At 31.9% G+C, this 13726-nt stretch overlaps 1 protein-coding gene across 1 annotated transcript in view; it reads right to left on the bottom strand.

Annotated features, from left to right (window-relative positions):
* Positions 1-4194: 4194 nt before the first annotated feature.
* Positions 4195-13726, bottom strand: part of LOC114324592 (uncharacterized) — a 109171-nt gene continuing 99639 nt past the window's right edge. The window contains exon 7 of the mRNA XM_050653124.1: positions 4195-4516. Within this exon, the coding sequence (XP_050509081.1) occupies positions 4343-4516 (174 nt within the window). The 3' untranslated portion in view covers positions 4195-4342. The remainder of the gene's footprint in view (positions 4517-13726) is intronic.

Below are 13726 nucleotides of genomic sequence, written 5' to 3' on the forward strand. Positions count from 1 at the left end.
AGAAAACTTATTTCTAATAATCTAGAAGATACAGGTACTAACACAGAAACGGATAATATAGGGACTAGTCTTAATGACAGCAGTCACTAACTTCCAAATGGATAAACACAATCAGCCTATTCAATCATTATTAAATATTTTACAATGGAATTGTAGATCTTTAGTTAGCAATAGGGATAATCTTGTAAATTATATTAATAATTTTCATGTAGATATTATTATTTTATCCGAAACTTGGTTGAAAAGCCAAATGGATTTTAAATTAAAAGGATATAATTTTGTTTCAAAATGTCGTGACAGCGGATATGGTGGCGTAGGTATTTTCATATTAAAGAGCATTGATTATCAAATAATAAATATTAACTATAATTTTAATAGTGGAATAGAAGTGTGTGCAGTCTTACTTAATAAAATTAATATATCTTTTGTGTCTATATATAGACCTCCTGACATCAGAGTAGATAAAACAGATTGGATACATTTATTCAAACAATTTGATTTTAATAAAACAGTTTTTTGTGGTGATTTTAATGCCCACCATTGCATGTGGGGTCCGATCCCGGATGACCGTAATGGTAGAACTTTAGTCGAAAGTATGGATTTTCTCGAACTAGTCTTTCAAAATGACGGAACACCTACTAGAATCGGTCCAAGTGGGAGTCAGTCTGCCGTTGATTTGACTATCATATCAGCTACATTAACAAACCGTATAAACTGGTCAGTACACTCTGACACACTGGGATCCGATCATTTTCCTATTAAAATAGAACTTAAAATTAATCCTTCTTCTTTTCTTATTAATCCATCAACCAAATGGAATGAATCCCGCGCTGACTGGAAACTGTTCCATACATATTTAGAGAATCAACTTTCTACCTTTTCAACAACCGATGATCTTTCAAACGATGAGCAGACAGCTCGACTTTTTCAAACTATTTCCATTGTCGCCTCTAAATCTATGCCCATAAAGAAACCCTTTACTCCTTCAACCCCAAGGCCCTATTGGTGGGATGAGGAATGTACACATATAATAAAAAAACGATCAGAAGCTTTAAAAGCATACCGAATGCAAAGTAACTATAATAATTACATAATTTATAAAAACATTGCAGCCCAAACCAGACGGTTATTTAAAATGAAAAAAAAATGTAGCTGGATTCATTTTTTAAATAGCTTGAACAAAAGTACTCCTCTCTCAAAAATTTGGAGAACTGTAAGATCATTTTCCAACAATAATCAATACAATAAGAAACCACAACTTTCTGAAGATCTCATTAATAAATTACTAGATAAACTTGCACCTTCATCTGCCCCAGGTAATATTTCTGATAATAACATAGACATTTTTCGTTTTAATACTAACATAGATCACATGTCAAAACCTTTTACTTTTTCAGAACTAGAGTTTGCTCTTAAAAAAAGCAGAAATACAGCACCTGGTTTAGATGGTTTTACCTATAAAATATTGGACAAATTGCCATTAAATGCTAAACACATTCTCTTACAAATCTTTAATAATTGGTGGTTGAAACAAGAATATTGCGACACTTTAAAAAATATAGTCATATGTCCTATACTTAAATTCGACAAAAATCCAGAACTTCCATCATCTTATAGGCCCATCTCCTTATTATCATGTGTAACAAAATCTCTTGAAAGACTAATAAAATTGAGAGTAGAACATCTTTTAGAAAGTAAAGCAGTTTTTCCCTATTCACAGTATGGATTTCGTAGAGGTCGAGGCACAATTGATGCTCTCGTACATTTAGTTTCGGATCTTCAACTTTGCTTCTCAAAGAACGAATTTATGCTATGTTTGTTTATAGATTTAAAGGGTGCGTATGACGTGGTTGATTTGGATATATTATATTCAAAAATGGTGGCATGTGGTATCGATAAAAGATTATCTGTAAATATATTAAATTTGTATGTTAACAGAAAAACATATTTACGTGACCATAATAATGTATTACACGGTCCAAGAATATTATATAACGGTCTTCCACAAGGCTCAATTCTAAGCCCTTTGTTATTTAATGTTTACACTGCAGATCTGCATGACCTGATAGATGACAAATGTAAAATAATACAGTATGCCGATGATATATGTTTATATACCAGCCATAAATTCTGCGATGATTGTATGTTTAATCTAAAACGTAACTTTAGGAATATAGATAGGTGGGTTAAAAACATGGGATTTAGCATATCAAAAGATAAGTCTTCGATTGTATGTTTTACAAGACGTAGACAAAAAATCAGAGGCAAATGCCATATAGGTGATTATGCTTTTCCCTTAGAAGAAGAGTATAAGTATCTGGGCATGATCCTAGATAAAAAACTCTTGTGGTCTAGCCATATAAAATATGTGAAACAAAAGTCAGAGCGTGGAATTAACCTTCTGCGTTTCGTTTCCAAAAAAAGTTGGGGTGCAGACCAATATATTTCCTTAATGTTTTATAGATCCTACATACGATCCATTCTAGATTATGGCTGTATTCTTTATGGTTCTACTTGCAAAACAAATCTTTTAACACTAGACAGAATACAATATAAATCTATAAAAATCTGTCTAGGAGCTATGATGTCCTCACCAAGTCATGCAGTTCTAGCAGAAGCTCAAGAACCACCTTTATGCATACGTAGGCAAATATTAGCAAACAAATGTCTAATAAAATACAGAACGTTTAATAAAACTATGGTTCACAAAATAGGTCTGCTTTCGACAGAAAATTTAACAAATTCTTACTGGAGGATAAAAAATTCGCCTCCTCTTACAGAATCTTTTATCGATACGAATCTTTACCAACCTTATATTTCACAGCTACCAAAATTTCCTATTTTCGAACATGACTTTGAAGTTCTGATAGACAAACCAACCATTATAATGCCATCTTATTCAGACTTGCCAACTTTAACAAATCTTATATTCAAATCCATACTAAACAAATTAGGGAAAAATTTAACAGTAATTTATACAGATGGATCAAAAACAGATGAAAGTACTGGTTTCGCATTTTTTGTTTCAAACAACAATTATGCAGAAAAATACCGAATTCCGGATTGCTGTTCTATTTTTACAGCCGAGGCTGCTGCCATACAGAAAGCACTAACTTGGTGTGCTTCTAATTATTGCGAGAACGTTGTAGTAGTCTCAGACTCTCAGGCAGTACTACAAGCTATTTGTAGCCATCCATTAGATAATTTCCAAAACTCCAGTATTCTTGATATCAAGAAAACATTACATAATCTAAAATCCACTAAAAAAACAGTTACTTTACTGTGGGTTAAAGGACATAGCGGAGTGGTTGGAAACGAAATAGTGGACGGAATGGCAAAAAATACATCCGAGATACCAGAAATCACAAACATTTTCAACTTCAAAGACCTATTTTCTGTTATCAGAAGTGTTGGCAGGGAAAGATGGAGGTCCAAATACGAAGATGTTCAGCAGACATCAAGAAATCATTACTTTTCTATTCACCCATTATTACCCAAATGTATACCTCATTTTAACTACAACTATAACAAAGTACATTCCTCATTAATAACCCGGCTAAAACTTAACCATGGCCTTTTTCCAGAGCATCTACATAGGATTGGAATCTATGAAACTCCCTTCTGTCCGTGTAACTATGAGTCCATCGGGGATCTGAACCATGTATTCTTGGATTGTCTTAATCATAGGGATCAGACTCAAAACTTATATTTAGGTTTAATTAACCTTAACATTAGCCTTCCAGTTAGCATCAGCAATCTTTTATCTTATTCTGACAAATCTATATTTAATATCTTAATCAAGTTTATAAATGATTCTAAGATAAAAATTTAAACATATCTATAAAAAAATTCTGTGGCAAAAAGACGCTTTGTCTAATGCCATCTCTTTCTCTCCACACACACACACACACAACGTGGTTAGTTAAATGAATGAAGGTTACGGTATTGTACGATTTGTGAAAAGTCAAAGACTGTCATGGTTGGAACATGTGCAGAGACAAGACGATGCAAAAACCACAAAGAAAATATTACAATGGAAGCTGATAGGAAGGAGAGAAGAAAGGATGGCTCAGAACGAGGTGGTTTAATGACGTGGAAGACTACCCGAAACCATGAACATAAAACAATTAGAGGGAGGGCACAAGAGAAATCTGAATGACAGAAATAGTTAGAGAGGCAAAGACCCATCCAGGGTTATGATGCCAAAAGAAGAAGAAGAAAATGTAATTTTTACTTCACAGACTACTCTAATAAGGTTCTTTATCAATGGCTCTATACTTCACTACATATTACATTATACATTTTTCATTTTGTTACTGCTTTATTTATATGATGTGGATAATTATCTTAGATTGTAACTTTTGTCCTGGCTCCAGCCACCGTTGGAATTCCAACCTCCTAACGAATTCACTCCTCCTCCACCTTGGTTAGTAGTCGGTATATAGGGATAAGGGAGAGAGGAATGTCCATGCCCGTAGCTAAAATATGTAGGTATGTAGGCCGTAGGTGTTGGAATCTACAGAAAAAATTATTTGAATTAATAAATGTTTCAAATTAATTTACTAAAATAAAAATATCGGAAAAAAATGAAAGCAATTTATAAAACACTCATCATACCAATAATATCATACGCGGCAGAAACACGACCCGGAGCCTGATTCTAATTCATTTCGAGGTCGCTATTTAATTTCGACGCCGCCATGATGGTCGCAATTTATAGCGATTCTTATTCATTTCGATATTAGTTCCAACTGGGGATATTAACGTTATCATTTTGACACTGCTCAAAATTTGGGTTGGAGCTCCGGTTTATTGGATTTATTGGCTACGCAACCACCACAACATTTGTTGATAGTCTGGGAAAATTATCTAAAAAATGCCGTTTTTGGGAAAAGTTATTTACCAGCTATTTTATTGCTAAAATCAAATCTTAAGATTGCATATATTCGTAATATGGGGTATGACAAGTCCGCAGAAAGTGTGTTATTTTATTTATAAACAAAATAGCATTCCTAAATCTTCTTTTTTTTAATTAGGGCTCTCTAACTCCTAAGATTTTTCCTTTAAGCCAAAAACACTAAAATAAAAATTTTCCGTAATTTAGTTCTGCATACAGTTACTTTTTTTCCGATTTCCTTCAACAAAAATTTTACTCGAAAAATCCGAGTTTTCCCAAAAAATCTGCAATATTCAATTAAAATTTTAGGGAAGTAATTATTTATCAATAATTAAATAAATTGATGATATGAAAGATTTTTTATAGTAGATTATATTTATATCAAGTGGCCGGCGACAATCTAACCAATAGTTCAGCAATAATTAAAATGTTAATTAAAAAATTTCGGTCGAAATAATAACCCGAAAGATTATGATACATCAGAATAACTATGATTTTCATATAAAAAGCACTATACCTATTCAACGTACTTTAGAAAATTGAAATTGGACTATTTGAGCGGTCTCAGGAATGTTATAAAGAAACAATTTTTTGGCTTAAAAACAAATAGAACCACTCAGAAAATATTAGATTAAATTAAATTATGTTAACGCTGTTGAAAAGGGCACGGCTTCTGTGCCCTTTTTGAAGAAAAAAAATTGAATTGCGAGGAGTGGATCCAGGTATAACTGGTCAAATTTGACCGGTATTTGCGACAGAGTTATAAACAATAGGATTTCAATATTTGGACCATTACCTTTTTATTCCGGTCCTCTTTGTACATACAAATTTTCATATTTTCCAAACACTCAAAACAAAAAAGATTTATGTCACCAAGTTATTTAATTATTGGTAAATAATTACTTCCCTAAAATTTGAGTTGAAAATTAAAGATTTTGTTTGGAAAACCCGAATTTTTCGAGGAAAATTTCCGCCAAAGGAAATCGGAAAAAATATCTATGTGCAGAATTAAATTACAGTGATTTTTTTATGTGAGTGTTTTTGGTTTGGGCGCTCGAATTTTCCCCACACGGCTCTACCTTATCGGCAGTGTCTACGAGAAGTGTACGGTAGCTTGAAGCTGTAATTACAAAGAAAGAAATATGTATGTCTTTGTACTCACTTTATCACGCTTAACGAATTACGGGATCTGGATTTCAATGCATATTTTTTTATAGTTCTTGTATCAAAGATACGCGTGAAGTTAGTCGTATTGATGACAGTTGGGGAAACGTCCGCGACCCTTTTTAGACCAGGGCGCATCTGTAAAAATGTTAGTACATTTGGACGTTGAGAGGTGACTCAAATTTTTTTGCAGAAATTGATTGAAAATAAATCAAATAATAATATTTGAGTTATCCTCCCTCTCAAAAAGGTCCGGAACATTGTTTAAATAATCAAAATGTCAAAAAATTAAGGAAAATTTCGATTTTTTTCTTGGTTTTTTGATTATAACTTTGAAAGTATTCATTTACGAGAAAAGTTGTACTGACATAAAAGTTGCGTAATTAAATTTCCTACAATATAGAATTGGTTAAAAATTTAAGAAATAGTCACCCTTGTTGCAAAATATCAATAATTGTGAAAAAACATACAAAAACAAGTATTCGCATTTTACGTTTTTCAAATACGTTTGAAAATAAAGCAGATAGCAAGTTGAAAATTTTTATAGAAGTGTACTGTACCTTTCATTTGCAATTTTGCAAAATTAAAATCGCTCAACACCACGGCGTCAGGAATTTTTTTACATAAATATTAATTATTCGTGCTACGCGTAGGACAGCGGATAGGTTGCTCTGATTGGGCATTCCAATGACCTTTGATAATGACTGATACATTTTAATTTTTATGACATTTCGATATAAATAAATAAATTTGTTTAGTGCAAAATAAAAACACATACTATATCCTTTGAAATAACACTTTTATTAGCAAAAACTTTCTTTGTTCATATGTTTTAACTTAAATAATAAAAGTTTATTATTTTCAAACAGATGCAATTGTTTAAACAATATTTCACAAACCATAATAAAATTAGTTTGATTTTTGTGGAATTAAAAAATTAAAATACAACAAAATATAGAGTAAGAAAATAATATATTAGATAAAGATTGGAAGAAATTTTGGTGGAAATCAACTTGTGTGAATCGAACACCGCTGTCCTGCGCGTAGCACCAAAAATTATTGTTTATTTCAAAAATTTTCTGACGCCGTGGTAATTAATCGATTTTAATTTTGAAAATTGCAAATGAAAGGTACAGTACACTTCTATAAGTAAAAAAAAATTCAACTTGCTATCTGCTTTATTTTCAGTCCTGTAACATTTTGAAAAAATGAATTTTTTTTGCGAAAGCTGTATTGCAAAATTTATTTTGCAAAATCTATTGAACCGATCTTAATAAAATTTACAGTATTGTTTTAATGTATCATAAAGTTTTTTTGGGTGAAATATGAAGATCCTAAGTGTAGCATAAATGGTTGAAAAACATAAAATGCCATTACTTGTTTTTGTATGGTTTTTTCGCAATTATTGCTGTTTTGCAACTAGGGTGACTATTTTTTAAATTTTTAACCAATTTTATACTGTAGTAAATTGAATTACGCAACTTTTATGTCAGTATAAGTTTTCTCGGAAATGAATACTTTTAAAGTTATAATCAAAAAACGGAGAAAAAAATCGAATTTTTCCTTCAATTCTTGACATTTTGATTATTTAAACAATGTTCCGGACCTTTTTGAGAGGGAGTATAACTCAAATTTATGATTTATTTTATATACTCAAATGATACTTGTATACTCAAATGATTTATTTTCAAGCAATTACTGCAAAAAAATTTGAGTCACCTCTCAACGTCCATCTCAAAACAGATCCGCCCTGGCCTATTTGGTTTAAAGTTAAAATCTTCTAAGTTAAAGAGCAATAATTGAAAAAAGATTTCGGAGCGCTAATTTGTTTATAAACCAAATAGCACACTTTCTGAGGACTTTGCGTAGCTATATTACTAATATGTATATAAAATTTTCCTTGTTTTATACTAATTTTCCCAGATTATTACCTTACATCTTTCATTGTGTTGATAATTCACGTTGTGGAAATTCTCAATTATTATATTTCTAATTTAATACTATTCTATCTAATTCCTCCAAAACCAGCCAATTTCTATAAAACCCAGCCATATTTATACCTTTTGCTTTAGTTTTTCTTGCAAGAAACAAACAAAACACATCTTCTAAACTAAGCCTAACCACGCTTTCGGCCATTCATATTCATTCATGTCCGTGTCACAATAATTTCGACTCGAAATTATTAATATCAACCACTTTTTTGGAGTCGCTATTAATTTCGATAGTCGCTATTTTGTGACGTCCTTTCGTTAGTTCAACTAAAATCCACAAGGCTCGCACAAGCTCGCATTTCAACGTCGCCGTATTGATTGCGACTTGTTTTGAGTCGAAATTTGAATTAGAATCAGGGCCCCGGCACAGAGAGGACAAAAAATTGCTCGAAACAGCACAGCGGAGATGAAAACCCTTCGAAAAATCGATAGTAAGTAAGACACTATGGGACAGAGCTAGAAGTAGAGATACACGACGAAGGTGTAACGTGGAGAACATTAATAACTACAACAAAGAGAGAATGACAACAAATAGAGTAGTAACGACGCACAGTGGTTCCAAATCCTGGAGACGTGGTCATGAGGTAAAATAAAAAGTCCCTATTTAGGGATTTTCATGTTTAGAGTTGTTTTCTCATACTATCGGAGAGTCTAAGTACAGTATAAGGATCAGATCGGATCTATTCTTATTCATAACTCCGGGACAACTGAGCCATGTACTGCCTTATTTTGGTCGGCAGTGAAAGTCAAAAAGAAGCGTACCTATATTGAAAACGCTTTAAAACGTTTTGCAATTTATCAATTTTATTGCTGTAAAGCAGATTCTTTATTTTCAAATATGTGTTAATGTAAGATGAAAGTTAACTAAAGATTTGATAACAATAAATGCATAAACTTTGTTAATGAATAAACAGTAAAAATATACTTGAAATAATCAAAATTTCGTTAAAAATTTATTCAAAAAGTACATAGTTCTGCACAATTATGCGATTAATGTATATCAATCTCAAAATGTATATTCAGAAGTTAAATAATCATATTGGTTTAGCTGCCTATGCATTGTTGTCAGTTGTTTGAATACAAAAGTGTAAAATGCTGCATACCTATTACATGATTCTGGCGATTGTTGCGAATGTATGGGCGGTTGTACCTAAGTAATAGGTGCTAAATAATGTACTTCAAAAAGAAAATGTCTTGTAATGAGTTATTTCAAAAGTCCCTTATTATACAGGGTGAGCCACGCTCAACGGGACGGAGCCTACCGGGGAAACGGCTAAAGATATTAAAAATTCCTTCCGTAGGAATACGTAGGTCAGTAACGGCTACAAAGTAAAATTTGTGAAATATATACAGGGTGTCCCAATTTGGCGTAATGATATAAAGTTATATATTTTTTAAATGGAACAACCTATATTTCACTTTAATTTTGAGTTCTACTGAACAAAATAATGTTACTTTATTTAACATTCCCTATACCTATTTTTGACAGGTTTCGATTTATTTGGGTTTTTCTGAAAATGTACTATTCGCGAAATTAATTAATTACACATTATCGCATGAATTTTAATTGACGTCTTTTTGTCAGTTAATTGTCAACTGTCCATGCTTTACATCAGAATAATTACCATTTGAAACTAATCTACAGAGTGTTCGCAATCTGAAGTGTCAATGCTCTACAATATTTGTATAATTACTTTCTTAACTTAAGTGGGACACCCTGTATTTTACTTTAATTTTGAATTCTAATCAAAAAAATAATATTACTTTATTAAACAATCCCTATACCTATCTTTGATAATTTTCGATTTATTTGCGTTTTTTTTTTTTGAAAATGCACTATTCTTGAAATTAATTTATCACACTTTATTACATAAAGTTAAACAAAACACACTGGACACACTGGTGTCCATTTTCTTCAATACATAACCTCACTCTGTGTTCAAAATTTTGTTTTCCTTTTCTTAACATTTTTGGAGTAACTGTTGCAAACGCATTACGAATACGCGTTTTCATGTCTTCAGCGGTTGTAGGTGGAGTTTAATAAACCAAACTTTTAATATATCCCAAAAAAAAGTCCATCGATGTTAAGCCAGGTGATCTAGGGGGCCAATTGACAGCACCACCCCCTACCTATCCACTTTCCCGGAAATTTTCTGTCTAAATATTCTCTAACATTACGCGTGTAACGTGCTGGATCACCGTTTAGCTGCAGAAACATTGTCCTTCTAATATTTAAAGGGATATTTTGCAAAAGTATCAAAACGTCTCTTCGTAGAAATCTTAAAAACTTCTGTCCATTTAAATGGCCATTAAAAAATACGGTCCTATCACATGTTCTCCTATTATTCCACCATATACATTAAGGGACCATCGGTTTTGTTTCTTTTTGGGATATATTAAAAGTTTGGTTTATTAAACTCCACCTACAACCGCTGAAGACATGAAAACGCGTATTCGTAATGCGTTTGCAACAGTTACTCCAGAAATGTTAAGAAAAGGAAAACAAAATTTTGAACACAGAGTGAGGTTATGTATTGAAGAAAATGGACACCAGTGTGTCCAGTGTGTTTTGTTTAACTTTATGTAATAAAGTGTGATTAATTAATTTCAAGAATAGTGCATTAAAAAAAAAAAAAACGCAAATAAATCGAAAATTATCAAAGATAGGTATAGGGATTGTTTAATAAAGTAACATTATTTTTTTATCAGAATTCAAAATTAAAGTAAAATACAGGGTGTCCCATTTAAGTTAAGAAAGTAATGATACAAAATATTGTAGAGCATTGACACTTCAGATTGCGAACACTCTGTAGATTAGTTTCAAATGGTAATTATTCTGATGTAAAGCATGGACAGTTGACAATTAACTGACAAAAAGACGTCAATTAAAATTCATGCGATAATGTGTAATTAATTAATTTCGCGAATAGTTCATTTTCAGAAAAACCCAAATAAATCGAAACCTGTCAAAAATAGGTATAGGGAATGTTAAATAAAGTAACATTATTTTGTTCAGTAGAATTCAAAATTAAAGTGAAATATAGGCTGTTCCATTTAAAAATATATAACTTTAAATCATTACGCTAAATTGGGACACCCTGTATATATTTCACAAATTTTAATTTGTAGCCGGTACTGACCTACGTATTCCTACGGTAGGAATTATTAATATCTTTAGCTGTTTCCCCGGTAGGCTCCGTCCCGTTGAGCGTGGCTCACCCTGTATAAAATTTCAAAAAAATATGCGTTTATATTAAAATAATTTTCGAATTTACTTCGGTCATTCGGTATCCGCCATTTTGTTTTTGAAAAAATTAGGTTAGTTTTGTAATCAGCGACCTAAAACTACCAAATTTGACAAAACATTTTGCATTATGATTGATATTTTCAATTTCTTTTCGCCACGTTTGATCCGCCAATTTGTTTAAAAAAATAATGTCAGATAACTAAGAGTCAAAAACCCTTAAGTAGGTACGAAAGTACAGACAATATGGACAGTATAGACAATATACGCTTTTACAGGTTCATGACCACCTTTTCGGCATTTGGAACCACAATGTGACGGCGAGAGACGGTTCCCCAATATGAAGATGATCAGTGGGAAGACCAGGAAAACGATGGAACGACAACTTACTGGGGGCACATTGTAAAAATAATTGAGTCACATCTATACAAAAAGATGAAGAAGAAAACAATAATAAGCTAAATAAGAATAAAAAAATCAACATAAAAATAGAACTAAGACAACAAAAAGGTTTCACAAAAAATGAATCACCTACCTTGTTTAAAATATATACTAAATATGGTGATTTCTGGGGGTTGGGGGGTAAAACATATTATAGATTACAATCACTGATGATCAGATAAATATAAATATAAATATAAATATAAATATAAATATAAATATAAATATAAATATAAATATAAATATAAATATAAATATAAATATAAATATAAATATAAATATAAATATAAATATAAATATAAATATAAATATAAATATAAATATAAATATAAATATAAATATAAATATAAATATAAATATAAATATAAATATAAATATAAATATAAATATAAATATAAATATAAATATAAATATAAATATAAATATAAATATAAATATAAATATAAATATAAATATAAATATAAATATAATAAAAACACATGGCCTTTCTTCTTAAAAAATATACTCTCCTAAGACAACATATATTTTCTAGATACATATTTCCTAGATAAATTACGCATATCTAATTTGATTATTACTACAGTTGTCACGTTGAAATCAAACTTACTTTATTTAAAGCGGCTAACAGACTAATTATGGACTTCTTAAACTCGTAAAAAATAGACTTTTTATTTAACTGAAACCCAATGAATGTGACAGAAAATGAGGTTAGCATCAAGGTATTTACATACCCAACTGATAGTTTTGTTTTCTCTTGAACGTTAAACTGAAAAGTCATATACCCAAGAAATTGGTATACGGTTTGTTAAGAAATGATCCGTGAATAATACCCTACCATTTAACTTTTATAAAAATTACACTCTGTAAAGTTCTCTAATCACATGTTAGTCGTTTGTCAGTTTACGCCCACAGCAATCAATAAGTTTGACATGAGTGTTTTGAATAATAAAAATTATACATATGTATTAAAGACACGTATCTATTGAAGAGGACCTAAAAAAGTTAATTTATAAGTGTACATTTTGCTTGTAGCCAAAGTACCCCACACAAACCTTATGGAAATTAGGTCCCAGTGTATTTCGTTCATACTTTGGGAAAATACACTTTGAAGCATCCTGATAAAAAGTTCTCATGGGCACAACTCAATCGTATGAAGTATTTTCAAGATATAGAAGCACAAGCTCGGAAAATTATAAGATTTATTGGGTATTCCAATTCCCTGAGTTACTGGTTATCTGGCAACATGTACAAGTTTGGATCAAGGAAAAGTACTAGTAGTCTAGGATTTTTTCCTGGCTATCCAATGGCGACCTTTACTTTGACCTTGACCTTCAACGGACGTCATCTTCCAGAGTTTCTAGGGTTTTCGATATTAAATTGATATAAACAGATTACTCATGAGTTTTTGAGGTCGCTAAACACGACTATGCCACCAGAACCGACTCCCGGAGCACCTGGTTTCCAAAGTCAATGAAAGGGACTCCTGGAGTTTCGAGGGTCTTTGGTACTACATTAATGCACACGGATTAGTTATAGGTTTCTGGGGTTGCTGAACACGAATACGTGATCAGCACAGACACAGGAGCACCTGGTGCCTAAGACAGGATATCTTCTGGAGTTTCGGAGGAATCAAATGGATTACTCTTAGGTTTTTAAATCCATATGATAACCTGTCTTAGGCACCAGGTGCTCCTGTGTCTGTGCTGATCACGTATTCGTGTTCAGCAACCCCAAAAACCTATAACTAATCCGTTTGCATTAAAGTAGTACCAAAGGCCCTCGAAACTCCGGGAGCGCCCTTCATTGACCTTGGAAGCCAGGTGCCCCGGGAGTCGATTCTGGTGGCATATTCATGTTTAGCGAGCACAAAAACCCTCCAGTAATTCATTTGCATCAATTAAATGCCGAAAACCATTGAAACTCTAGAAGATGACGTCCCTTGCAGTGGTCCTGGCCACCACGTCCTCCGAAGGTCAATTTTGATGGCAT

Source organism: Diabrotica virgifera, chromosome 6, assembly GCF_917563875.1.
Source record: "Diabrotica virgifera virgifera chromosome 6, PGI_DIABVI_V3a".
NCBI classification, from domain to species: Eukaryota; Metazoa; Arthropoda; class Insecta; order Coleoptera; family Chrysomelidae; genus Diabrotica; species Diabrotica virgifera.